The 14,278-nt window shown below is 29.1% G+C and overlaps 1 protein-coding gene across 2 annotated transcripts in view; it reads right to left on the bottom strand.

Moving 5' to 3' along the window:
• Positions 1 to 14,278, bottom strand: part of LOC113551276 (gamma-aminobutyric acid receptor subunit beta-like) — a 56,624-nt gene that overhangs the window by 5,368 nt on the left and 36,978 nt on the right. The window contains exons 3-5 of one of the 2 annotated variants that reach the window (XM_026953433.1): positions 14,193 to 14,260; positions 2,560 to 2,786; positions 777 to 859 (exon numbers count right to left, since the gene is read on the bottom strand). In XM_026953433.1, coding sequence (XP_026809234.1) covers positions 777 to 859; positions 2,560 to 2,786; positions 14,193 to 14,260 — 378 coding nt within the window. The remainder of the gene's footprint in view (positions 1 to 776; positions 860 to 2,559; positions 2,787 to 14,192; positions 14,261 to 14,278) is intronic. The other variant, XM_026953431.1, reaches the window with a different exon arrangement.

Below are 14,278 nucleotides of genomic sequence, written 5' to 3'. Positions count from 1 at the left end.
TTTTTTAGGTGTGCGGATTTAATAAAAGTTATCATGTTATCATACCGGTGATCCGTTCAACGTAAAAGACTCATTATTTCAAAAACTATTAACGTAGTTATTCGAAAATATTATTTTTGTATATATTTCGGTCGTTAAGAACAACATTTAATAAATATACGTCCACAATATAAATAGTAGTGAAATAATTAATTTTTATTTTATTAAAAAAAGTAGGATATGAAAAACGATAAAAAAAATATTAAAGAATATAATTTTTTCCAAAAATGTTATTTTTTAACGACTTAAAATTGTGTAAATAACCACTAGTGTTTTCTAAAATAACGAGCGTCTCTTACGTTAAACTGATATTCCTGTATTGATGATTTAGTAAAAAACAAAACATATATGTAGCTCATATTGTAATGCGTGCGCGTTGTATGTTATTGTAAAACGTCGGAGAAAAATGTAATAAAAATCATATTCGCGTGATGGTTAGATGGCAAAAACTCGTTGATAATAATATATATTGTTATATAGCGTAATTTTATTTATTTTTTGTATAATATGTTTGAGATATATAGGTGCAATGTGCCTGGTCCTTCTTTCCTCGGGCACGTGGCTCAGTGCTGTCTGCTGGGTAGAAGGACACCGAAATTAACAAAAAAAAAAAAAATAATAATAATTTACAGATAGATTTTTTTCGCCGTCATTATCGTACGATAACGATCGATCAATAATAAAATATAATATAATAAAATATGCATCATATAACTTTGATACGCATAGACACTTACAGCTCTCGATTTCGATGTGACACAGCTGTCGGTCCATCGGGAAGTACTGCAGGTTCATGGGACACGACGCTGTGATCGTCAAACTGTACACAACATTGAAAACGTCATACATATTGGTATTGTTATAATCATTATATTATTATATATACAGGTATGTACATACGGGCGTCGTGACAATTATAGTATTAAATTACCATTAAAATTCATTAGTTACGTCACATATCCATGACATATCGTATTTTCGCGCTCATCTGGGACTGTATATGTTTAGTAATATTATATTATACGATATATGAACAACACTATATACAGCTATCGGGTAGGTATCATATATTATACATGTTCGATTCGAGTGTATATATACGTATTTATAATTCGATCATCGTCTTGCCAATGCGCACGAAACCGTTTCGTGTAATACGTATAATAATATTATATAAACGCGTATGATGGCTTGTACGTTTTTCTACGGGCGATGCACTGCGATGGAGGTTATTTTACGAGTGGCAAGTACAAAATTATATAGCTCGATACAATTATTATTGTATATTTTATAAAATCGTTTATTACCGAAATGTAATAGGTACGTACCTACACTTTAGACATCATGGACAACCTGCTGTATTCGCGTAGTTGCATAGAAATGTGTGTTTATAACGAGCACGCTTGGGCCCCCTTTACATAAACCCCTCAAAATAAATCTTAAGCCTTGTGGATTATGTTAATAATATACGTCGAAATTGCACGCAGATATACATAAATACGTATTAAATATTATTAAATATTTTATGATAAAAAATACATGTGTATTTAAAAAATTGTATAATCAATGTGTTTTTTTAGTTTTGTAAACAAATATTATCTTATTTTAAATGATAATATGCATTTTGTTGTATAAGTTGTTGTATAAAATAAATCTGTAATACAAATATTCGTACCACTATATGAACATTTAATCGATTAAAAAAGAAGAAGAAATTTTGCAATTTCACCGGAAAATGAAATGTTTCAGCCTTCAAACAAAAAATATTCATTGGTACCTACCGTTCCACATCGTGTTATGTAATCTTTCATACGAAATATATGATATTATTGCTTCAAACATTAAGGAAAACACGATATCGAAGTAACATAAACAAAAAAGTTATCTAAGTACAATGAGGACCATCTCAATAAATATAATGTATAGGTACTGAAAATTGTAATATATATCAATAATATATGATATAGATAATAACTTTCAAAGTACCCACCATACTATAATGCATATTATTATTTATGACGGCGTGAAAATGATAATTTATGTAACTTTGTATACAATAATACCCACGGTTTCTGTTTTTGCAATCGGGAAATCGGAAATCACAATATTATTGTGATGTAGGTAAGTATATTTATCTTAATAAGAGTTCAACGACGATTCCCATGTGTGATTGTGCCTATAGACTAGAATATATCGTTTGTCCCATACACATAGGCGTATATTATTGGATTATTTTGAAGAGGAGAGATAAAATAATTTTTTAGCGCAGTTGCAATATTTTAACTTTAGTTACTCTGCGTGTAAGTCATTTTATAAGAATAAAAATTGTATTGCTTATACTTGGTCTAAAAAAAAGGTAATGGAAAAGATCTATTCCTCATAAATATGTCACGGCGTATACATGACAACATGACATCTTCTGTTAACGTCATTTATTTTTAACATTGTTGTTTTTTTTTTCTTGTCCTATATCCATATTTATCTATATTTAATATACAATAATAATTTAATAGAATTTACCGAATACTCCGCGTTATGCTTCCTGAATGGTGTATCCGGATGAATTCGTTGCTGGTGGTCGCAATGTGGAAGTACGACTGTTTCTCGTTGACGAAGAACGTGTCGGGCACCCAGATGTTTTTTATGAACTCCGATCCCACGGACAGGGTCTCGACACCCTGCCGCTTGGTGAACGCCAATCGGGGATCGGTCCAGAATTGTCTGAAGTAGAAATCTAACGTGAAGTCCTATATTTTCGACGTGGGAAAAAAACGACAAAAACGATTAATTTTTATTGCACCGATTAACCAAGTACAATAATAAGTCGAGTATTTCAAATCTTTTACGGAACTTTTTACTCTGCAGGGCCGGATTTAGGGGTATCTGAGTGAACTGTAGACCCGGGATATCTGTGGTTTTGCAATTATTTAGCGAAAAAATATAGAATATGTATTAAATTTTTATTTATATGACTTTGTTTTCCTATTTTATATTATTAATTAAGTGATATTAATTTAAAATGTTTTTATAATTATTTAGGTAAGTTAATTAAATAAGTAGCAAGTTGAAAATATTAAATTTCATTTAATAATAAAAACATGGTTAATTGCAGGTACTTTTTATGTATTTGGTTCCATTATACATATATAAATCCGCCCCTGAGGAAAAATAATCGACAATAAGTTAATAACTATAATTTTAAAACGCATTTAGTCAAATCAAACTTTTGTTTTGTAATAATATAATATAATATTATTATTTGCGATTAAACACTTATGAAATATTATTATAAAACAACTAATAAAACGGTTGATATTGCTGATTTCAAATACTCGACGTATTAATGTTAGTATTACGATTAGGTAACTATGTTATGTTTGTATTGCATTTTGATGATAAAAAAAGTTTTAATTTTATAATGAAATTGTAATGATTTACTCGAAGTGTACTACACTATGTTATAATAATTTACACGTAGTAATTAAATATGTATTTTAACGTAGACTAGGTATATTATTATAATCGTTCGTAAAAATATAAAATTAAAATTTATATACATGCAACTAGCAAGTCTAAATTCAAAATTGCACGCCAAGGACTTGCGTAAGTGCGTTTGGTAAAATGCCCATTTATTTTTCTCATTAAGTACAGTGATATTCAAACGTTGCGTGTCGTGCAATCTATCTAACATGCGTTGGACATGCAATTTTAATTGACCATGCACCATTTGTCGGCTAGCACGGAACATCCATAGTACAATATATTATTATAATGAAAGCTAAATGGTGTGAAAACGTTTAATAAAGTATGTATACAGAGGGAAACATAAGTATTTCGCCGTTGATTGCTATAATTAGTATCTGCATTTTCACCAGTCTATAATAATTGTAATATGCATTCACGTAGCCAGGTGGGAGGAGTGATTGAAAGGGTTCGTGGGCGTTAAAAACCTTACGGCCTCTGTTTTAACTCTAACAACGTTTTCGTTTTACTTTTTGGCTTACGCTTAAATGATATGTTGCCATCATGTTATATAATTACAGGGATTGCCTGCAAGTAAATGCACCTCACCACAATACGTTTTTATTTTTATTTTTGTATCACTACAGTTCAGATCAACACTGCAGTATTTCAGTTATAAAATATTCTCTTACAATATATACCATCGTATAGAATTTCGATTAAGTTTTAAATCAATTCATAACTATATAATATTGTTTTCGAATAAATCACTGTTTTTGATTAGCTATAAAGTTAAAAAAAAAAAAACTGTTTCCTAATTTCAAGCGTTATTTTATTGATTTATATTCAGTTTTGATTTAATAAAAAAATAAAAATACATAATCGAAAGTTATTAAATTTATATTGAAAATTCGTCAAAAATTTGAGTCTCTAAAATTAATATGTTTCAAAAAATGAAATAACTAAAATAGATTTTTACTATTTAAAGTTGTACTAAAATGCCATGAATGTTAATTAACGTTTTGGTATTTTACATCATACTTGCAATAGTTGAAAAAAATCACGTAATCTAAGTAAATACAATATTTAAAATTTGTGAAAAATATTTGGTACCAATAATCAAATAACATGTAATTAACTATATAGGTTATATTATTATTGCTTGATTTTGATTAATAATATGATATACCTTACGGGAGCGACATCGATATTGATTTATATTTATGGTGATCTATTAAAATATTATGTGCTTGTTAATATTATATATAAGTTAAGGAAAAAAATTGTAAAACCCGTCACACGTGAGTACTGGCTACGCGTCTGCTTCTAATTTATGATATAATATTATGTGTTTTATTGGCGAAACGAAATATTTTCTGAATTTTTTATGAGATAAAAGCACTATGAACTAAAATTATATACATAAATACTATCATTTTTTTATAACAATGTAGGTAAGATACTGCTAAAAATCGTATTCTTTTTTTACCCGCAAAACATAACATTATTATGTTACTCTGTAGGTAGGTACCTAATTTGTTTGTATCCATAACTATGTAGATACACTGTGAATGTATAATGTCATGATCTCGATTGACTGTTTCATTGCTCGTCACAGACAATAATATTTTTATAATTTGATATTTACATTACTACTTCTGTTATTATTTGTATAGAATGGATGAAAAAATAATATAATATAATTCAGCTGAATTTCGTGTGTTGCAGGTGGGATCTGCCACCGGTGCGCAAGCCGAATGAACTCATTGAAATTCAAATGCTGAAACGGACGTGACCTTTGCCGAAAAAAAGGAAACAGTTTTTGGAAGGTTTTCCGAAAAAAAATATAATAATAACGTTTGCCCTTTTCTCCACCTCTCTTTACATTTTGCGGTATACTTTATTGGCCCGCTCCCGTGATAACGCAATGCGGCGGACGACAATAAAGGTCGTTGAGCGTAAACTTTGTTTAAAATAATAACATATATATTATGTATGTTCGAGTATAATAATTATATAGCGCAGCATGGTGTAGGTATATTATAATATATTATACACTGTTATTTCCGGGGAATGACCAATTATATTATGTGTCTGGGTTAAAGCGGTGAGACTTATCTGTGGCGCCCGGAAACGACGCCGGGTGGTCCGAGTATGCTCGGGAGGGGCGAGAGAAAAAATAAACTGAAAAAATGACGATAAATAAATAAATCAAAATATGAATCGAGCTCGTTTACCGGCCAACCCTTCCGATGCCACCCACGTCTAGCCGAGCAAAACATGCAAAACGCTTCCCACGCGACAACACCGCCGTCGTATATTTTGTATTCAAACTTAATCGGCCGTATAGTATTATTCCACAGCCTTTGCACGTGGCTAATCGAAATTATGCACCACACACATATACACACACAACCGACATTTATATAATATGTATATTATACACTGCCTGGTGAACTATTTAACCGGAGGCACTAAATTTCCAAGTCAAAAATTTGTATTTTTTAAAGAATTTTTGTAGTTTTACGTGAAGTGAATCCTTTATTACAGTTGATAGACAGAACCCAGGTCAATCAATTTCAGCCCAACCCTTAAAAATCTTATAGTGATTTGGTATTATTTTTTATGCTATTTTGGAAATAATAGTATGCTTGTTACAACAAAAAAAACGGTTTGCTTTAAGTCATAACTATATTAAATTTAGTTTCAATATACTAATGCAAAATGATAAAAAATACATTGTTTTGTAATTTTTTTGGCTTACAAAATTTTTTTTTACTCGCATACCCATATTAAAATATAATAATGTGGAGATAACGGAATTAAAATAGAGCTGTCTACTAAAAAGCGTCCTGTTCAATGTTTGTTATAACAGGGGGACATAATGATGCTCAATAAGGAACGAACCCGTTTTAAACGGGACATATGGTTGCTGTATACTAAAAATTATTTTATAAAAACTATTTATTTCATTTCATTTCATTTAAACTACTAACTCTAATAATTATTGAAAAGAAAAAAATGTGTTGAATATTCGATATACATTTTATATTATTTTATATTTTTAGAAAAGTATTCCGCTTCCGATTAAAAAATTAAAACACACTTATGGATCGTTTTTAAAAATAATTTATCGTATTTATTTTACTTGTTGTATCAAAATACAAATTAAATATTTTCGTTGGTGAAAATACAAAGTATTTTAAAATATTTTTTATACTAAATAACAATAATAATAATAATAATAAAAAATATAAAATATGACTTGGGAAATCAGTGTAACCAGTTAAACGGATCACTCTGTACATGTGTGTATATAATATATGTATATATTATGTAATATGTATATGTTGATGTATAATCCTAGTCATTAATTATGCATTCGGACTTTTTGTTTTTCCGTTTTATTTATGTGTGTTGCCATTTCGTAAGGTGTATACTCTGTATAGATATTATATATTTATATATAAATATACATTATACACACATTTTACTGCTGACGGACATTCAATTTTGAATAACAAGTATTGTACCATGTATATATATATATTATATAATAAGGATTTAAGGGAGCGTAGAAAAACCAAATCAAAATACAAAATTATATAATATATAGGTAATATAATAAAAACCAACATCGAAAACACCAAAAACAATAATATCGTAATATCATGTATATTGTTTCACTACTTCACCAAAGTATAATATTGCACACATTTTACTCCTTTAAACGGTCTGTTACCGTTCGTTTTCAGCGCATGTGACATGTATTATAAAGGAATATTCGAAATTCGACGCTCACTGTGAAAAATAATCATGATATACCTTTACAGTTTATTATTATCATCTTTATATTTGTAATACGAGTCCTCGTGATCGCATTGAGAAAATAAAATTATTCTGTTCGTAGGTATATAATTACTGGGTATTGAAAAAAAAAACAACTGTCAAGTATAAAGAAACAATCGCAATCGGTTTGATTATTCGGCGTTTAGTGATTGTAATATAATATTTCGATTAATTTTATGATTTTCTACTAACGCGTCTTACAACATTCACACGTTGCCCCTGCAGACAACGGTTGTTATACAATATATGTATATAAAGAACTACCAAATTTTACGTGACAAAAATGTAGTGGACATTATCATTAGATATTGTGTTCTTATGCAATCACAACCATATTTTTGTCAAACAAAATTTGAAAAATCCTCTATATACATATTATATTAAAGCTCCGAATTTCGAATTACCTTTGGCCGCGAAAACACAACGGTATAATAATATATATATAATATTATAATAGATTCCTATAATATTAGGTGTATCAATAATATTATTATAGGCAGGGTGACACACGCTCGCGGTACCATCTGAAATAATAATAGGTTTGTAGGTAATAACACGTTTAGGGGTATACTCAAAATGCAAACGAACGCCGGACCAACCAGGACACTCTCCTATTAACACAAACGCGATGAATATATTATTATATCTATAGTACTACTACTACAACGACTGCGGTAATTGTATCCATACTTATCATAATAATAATATTAAGTTTTCAATATTTTTTAAATTTTTTGATTTTAAAATAGATCCTAAGCGCAACGTACATATTTGGTATACAGAAATTATATCCTGAATTTTAAAATATACATAGTGTATAATTATTAAAGGTATTCACTATTAATATGTATAAAATGCATAATATTAAAATGATGACATTTTAAAAATACAGACATTTCCTAACATTACCGTTTTTATTTATTACTTATATATAATATTATACGTATATAATGTCAACTGTAAGTTAGATGTAGTGCAGTAAAAATGTGAATAAAGTTGTTTGATAGTAGTTTAGATTTATATTCCGTCAATCATGGTAAAATATCCAAAAATATGATACATAACGTTTTACGAAATTGCTTATTATGAAATAAAAAGGATAAAATAAGTGAGCGAATGAACCTTAATGAAATATATCGAGTCATTTATTCGTTTAAAAAATAGAAAATAATGCGTGAACAGTATTTTTATTATAATTATTAAATAATTAGATATATAATATTGGCCATCGACACCAGATTATAAAAAATCAAACTTATTCTTAAAAATATTTATTACCATATAAATAGTTTATTCGTAGTTATTATACCAAATTTTGGTTTTACAATTATTATTTGCTGCAAGAACTCAGATTAAGCTATATGGATAATAATCAACTACATAATAATTAGTGACAGCTGTGTTATAATCAAAATATTCATAGTTAATGATTCAATTTAAATATCATGTGAGAATATGTATTAATTATAAAGAAATCATTTTAAAAATAATATATAATATAAAGTTTATCTCATTTTATTCAGAATTTTTTGAAACGTAATTAGCACAAGTCAATTTTTTTAAAACTATACCTCAAACATAATTTTATGTGCTTAGTGTCACATAATATTATAAATTTGAGCTCAAGTCGTTATTAAATAGGTACGAAATAAATTCACGAAATTTTAAACCTATCAATGATTTGACTCATTTTTTCGGGCACCGAATTACTAGTACCTGTATAAAATATTGTTCCCTTTAGTGTTGTAATTTTTCGAATATTTGAAAAAAACCTGTTTTTTCAATGATCTGATAATAGCAACATGCGAGTATGGTAGATAATAATATTATAATAAATCGTCGAAACTGTTTATGATGACATTTTGGTTTGTCATGATATATTATAACATGCGAAATATTATATACACCGAGTGTTTCACTGTGCTTTTCCATTAATAATTTGTATATTTAAAAAGTATTGTAATATATAGTTTTGGAATATAATTATTTTCAAGCATCATTTTGATGTTTTCTAGTTTTATTGATAATATTTTAGACAATAAAACAATATACTATATAGGCGATTCTAACGTAACCGCGATGTACAAATTTCAGACAGAATACAGTATTATAAACTCAAAGTGGAAAATGGTGGCGAATAAGACTGTTCAAGTTGTCATGTAAGTCTGTTTGGAAACAAAAAAATAGAAGATCGATTGCCGTAAATCACGAAATCCTGTAGTCATTTTCGAAATGTACGTACGATGTGTTATATGCATTACCTGCAGCAGTTGAACACCACTTCGATACCGTGCAGGAACGCCGCAGCATACATTTTTAAACTGATGTATTCGTTACTACTTCGCATCTACAGGGAATCGAATTTAAACGTAAGAATACGATTATTGCCATCATTCGGGATGCAATATAATATGGTTTTCTGCCGTCTCCAAAAGTCATTCTACAGACCGTGTTGACGTAGTTTATCTGTGTCTGTCTATATATTATATTTATTGGTACGTACGCGGCATATAAAAACCACCTACTATACGCACCAGCTGTATATATTATAATATACATATATTATGTTAGCGTTAAAGTATGAAATGATGTTATTTTCATGAAATATCCAGGTACTTGTTTATTCGTTAACCAAATAAAGACGAAAAATTATATTATAATTATTTATCATTATTATTTTAACTTTAAATTGTATAAGTCTCTCGCGATTATTTAGTTATTTTGCGAAAATTGTATGTGATTAGAATACAATTTAATTTCTGAAACGTATAAAATAGTTGGTTTTTGTTAACAGGTCCGACGATTGAATATAATATTATTTTATTTAATAATAAAATTAATAAACACATCCAGAAGGTACTTTTACACTTGGCAGTACGAATTGGTAGTCGATACTACACATATTGTAACTAACGTATGATGTATGAAAGTCTGGCTTCTATTCACGTTCACGATAATTTCATACTCGAGAATTGTGTAATCCAAAATGTCACCAAAGTCAATCTTGTAATAATAAATAGTAGGTAAGTATTCCACAATTCTACGTTTTAAATTTTATATATAATCTTCTGCGGCTAGTTAATGATGTGTATACTTTAAGATGAATATTTTCAATCGAAGACTATGTATAGAATAACTAGTTATACTAAGTTCCATATTTTAACGGTAATACATATATAAATACAGTAGATTTTTGTTATGTCGAATCTCAAGAAGAACAGGAAAAAGTTTGAGATATCAAACATTTCGATATATCAAGTTTTATTAAAATTATTAAAAAAGTTAAAAAAAATTACTAAATAATTTGAATGCTTAAAATGTATAGTTTGGATATTTAAGGTACTAAAACAACATACATATCAATAAACTACAATAATGAATAAATACATTTTTTTTTTAAATCTGTCATTACAGTTTGTTTAATATCATTTTTGTTTTTGTAAGAATATAAAAATTAATTCTAAGGACATTTAATTTACGCTTATTTTCCATTTCGCTATATTGTATATGATGAATGACTACAATTATTGACTACCAACGCGTGAAATCACAATCACTATACTGAATGTGCTTATGAATTTTTTGTCCTTACCGTGATAAAAATATTATTTGTATATTCGAGATAACGAAAAACGATTAATTTTATTTCGAATTATCGAGAGCAAAACGTTATTAAATTTAATAGTTATTTCAAGGGGATTTCAATGTAGTTTGAGATAGTGACGTTCGACATAATAAGAATGCACTATATATATAAATTGTATACATAAAATTATGTATATTATACAGGGTGTGGTTTCCTGGTGATATTTATCATATAATATAATATTCGATTGACGTATGGCGTTTGATAATTATATATGCATGACGTGTGCCTGGCGAAGGGATCATAATAAAATATACAATATGCGGATAAGATATTGCTCAGTACTGAAAAAAAAAAATCCACTTTCTATACTTTAATACACAATATATAAAAATATAAATAATATTATAGTAATGGGAAACGGTATTCGAATTCAATTCAGAACTCACGAAGCGAATAGTCACTTATTTTATAACAATAATAATATATCGTACACACAATATACAATATGTTGTATATATATATTATTGAAGTTATATGTATATTCCTACCTGCAAAATAGTAACTGTGTGTATATATATAAATGTGTAAATAACATAAGTATCAAATATCGCGTCGTCTACAGCAAGGAACTAGAAGCATGGAGTATAGAATATTACACGCGTGTCGTTGTAAATATCGTACACTATATAATATAATATATTTTACTCGTTTTGTAAACATTGAACGCGCATCTTCCATTCGACGGGCGAAACGCGATTGCGAACATTTTACAGTACGTTTTCGTTGTATACAAGCTACTTGAAAAAAAGTTGGACTGTATGGCAGTATAAAGGAAAGAGCGGAGAAAGCAAAAATAAAAAATAAAAAATGCAAACAATTTTTCGCCTACTATACGGCTATGTGTACGTTGTCCAATCATGTTGATTTTTATACACTCACTCGCAGATGTTGAACTACGACGGATCGTGGACACTTCCGGGATGAATGATTTAATTACACTCTGACGTTTACTCCAAACCTTTATAGGGCGATTGGAGAATCGCACTCGCCCTCATTTTTCCTTTGACAGTAAATTTATTCAAATTATCGTTTTTAAAATTCCCAAGTGTGCTTGAGGACCATATTATTATATAATATTAAATTATTTAAATTTGTACATAACTTGAAGTGTCCTGTCGCCGACAAGCCACATACTAATTTTTTTTTCAAATAAGAATCACTGTTTTTACTATAAATTATTAATAAGTAGATGATTTTTTTTGATAATTTTTCTTAATAAAAATTTGTAGTTGATGTTTTTAGTTTCATTAAAATGTATATAAAAACAATATTGGTTTTCAGTAGAAAATATATTATGTAATAAGGGACCTAGTATGTATTTATTGGTCAGGCGATTTTTATAAAATATAAAATGCTGATATATTAATGTAAATTACTAACATTTTCAAATAATCACAGTCCCCATACCTTCCAAGCCCACTATTATGGACATATGATCCGTATCTACTTAAAGTTAAATAGCTCAAAAACTACTACGAGTTCAAATATCGAATTGAAAATATTACAAATTTGAAAAAAAATCATTATTAAATTAAAAACAGGTGTGAGCACACTTGGTGAATCAGCAACACCCCGTATAACAGCGTTCGGTGTATTTTATTATTGTAATGTCAAGCGGCGGTGGAAATGAGACGATGCCAATCAATAAGCAGTACAATACGTTTTATGTTATTATATAATAGCATCAGCTGTAATTTCGAACTAGCTTTATTAGCCGAGACGAATGAGAAGTCTCGGGGTAAAACAAGTGACTTGAAGAACCGCAATAAATTATGGAACGAGTGAAAAACCGAAAAAAAAATCCCGCAGGTACTACCAACCTCTTGAGAATAGATTCGTAAAAATCGCGTCATTCGGATGTTTGTTGAAATTCTCAGCACACCGAAGAATAATATATAATACCTACATAATACGATGGCGCTTACGAAAGTGAAACTAAAAACCATGTCGTACTTTCGCACGTTTTAACTCATAAAATATGACGTAAGCCCGGGTATATAGAAAATATAATAACAATACAACAACAACAACAACAAAAAAGCAAATAAAACGCAGCAAGGTCAGTCGGAGAAGGATGCGGGTAGTTAAAACTAAAAAAACGTTCGCAATCGCGGTACACACACGAAAAAAGTTAAGCGCCCTATATATACATATAATAATATGATATTCTGCCCGCAAGGCGCAGTATCGCCGTTGTTCATAATATATATATATAAATAGTATGTACAGGGGCACGAATCGAATATTATATTGGAGTTGTGTAGTAGAAAGAAGAATATTGTTCTATATGTTACATGATAATTTGAGTTTATGTAAACCGTGCACAGTCGCGATATATCCCGTCGTCGCACGATGGAATTATTATTTTAGCTGCTGCACGGCCGTGTCCGATGGACTGCGGCGGTTTTCAAGCTCTTCCGGTCATGCGCCGCTAAAATAATAAATATATATATTTTTACCGCAATAAAACAACGTATAATAATAGTAATAATTTCATAAGCGATATATAACGAAAACGTCGTTAATATGTTATGTGTAATAGGGAGTGGCACCCGGTTGGCAAAGCAACGGACTTGCATGCAGGGAACGTCATTTAGTCCCATTCTGAAACGCATCGCTTATTGTTATCATAATTTATTATTGTTATTAATTGTGTGTGATCGTTTTTTCGATGTATATTACAACACGAACACTTAGCAATAGTACGAAACATCAAAAATACTATAGTGAGTATACCGATAACGAAAGTATACGCGTTGTCTGTGGTGTAAGTATAATAATATGGAAAAAGTCGTTTTCGTTTAGGATTCTCAAACGATGAAGCGAAAAAAAAGCATCGATATATAATATCATCATACCAATATAATATTATATTATCATAGGCACGCATGATAACGAACGAAATCGGTATGACATAGTTCCAGACAATATGTAAAAACCGAAATTCATCGAAATATAATATTATATTATTGGTATAGTTAATATTATAATGTATGCGCATAATAATTATATAATATGTAGAAAACACTCATCAAAAACATCATAGTATAATGCATATTAAATTATAATAATATTGTGTCGTTCGTACAATATTATTGTCAATATTACTATCAAAAAAACACGAAACATTTAAAAAAAAGTAACAGTATATATATATTATTATTATATTATATTATTATCGTCATATTTGTACCATTAGTACTTCGGACACGGAGCTTATACTGAGAACATACATGGTGACTCCGACCTCTACTGGGGGCCCTGCAATGATATGTTAAA

Source organism: Rhopalosiphum maidis, chromosome 2 (assembly GCF_003676215.2).
Source record: "Rhopalosiphum maidis isolate BTI-1 chromosome 2, ASM367621v3, whole genome shotgun sequence".
NCBI classification, from domain to species: domain Eukaryota; kingdom Metazoa; phylum Arthropoda; class Insecta; order Hemiptera; family Aphididae; genus Rhopalosiphum; species Rhopalosiphum maidis.
The sequence above is the reverse complement of the archived record's forward strand: the minus strand, read 5'-3'. Positions and strand labels throughout refer to the sequence as shown.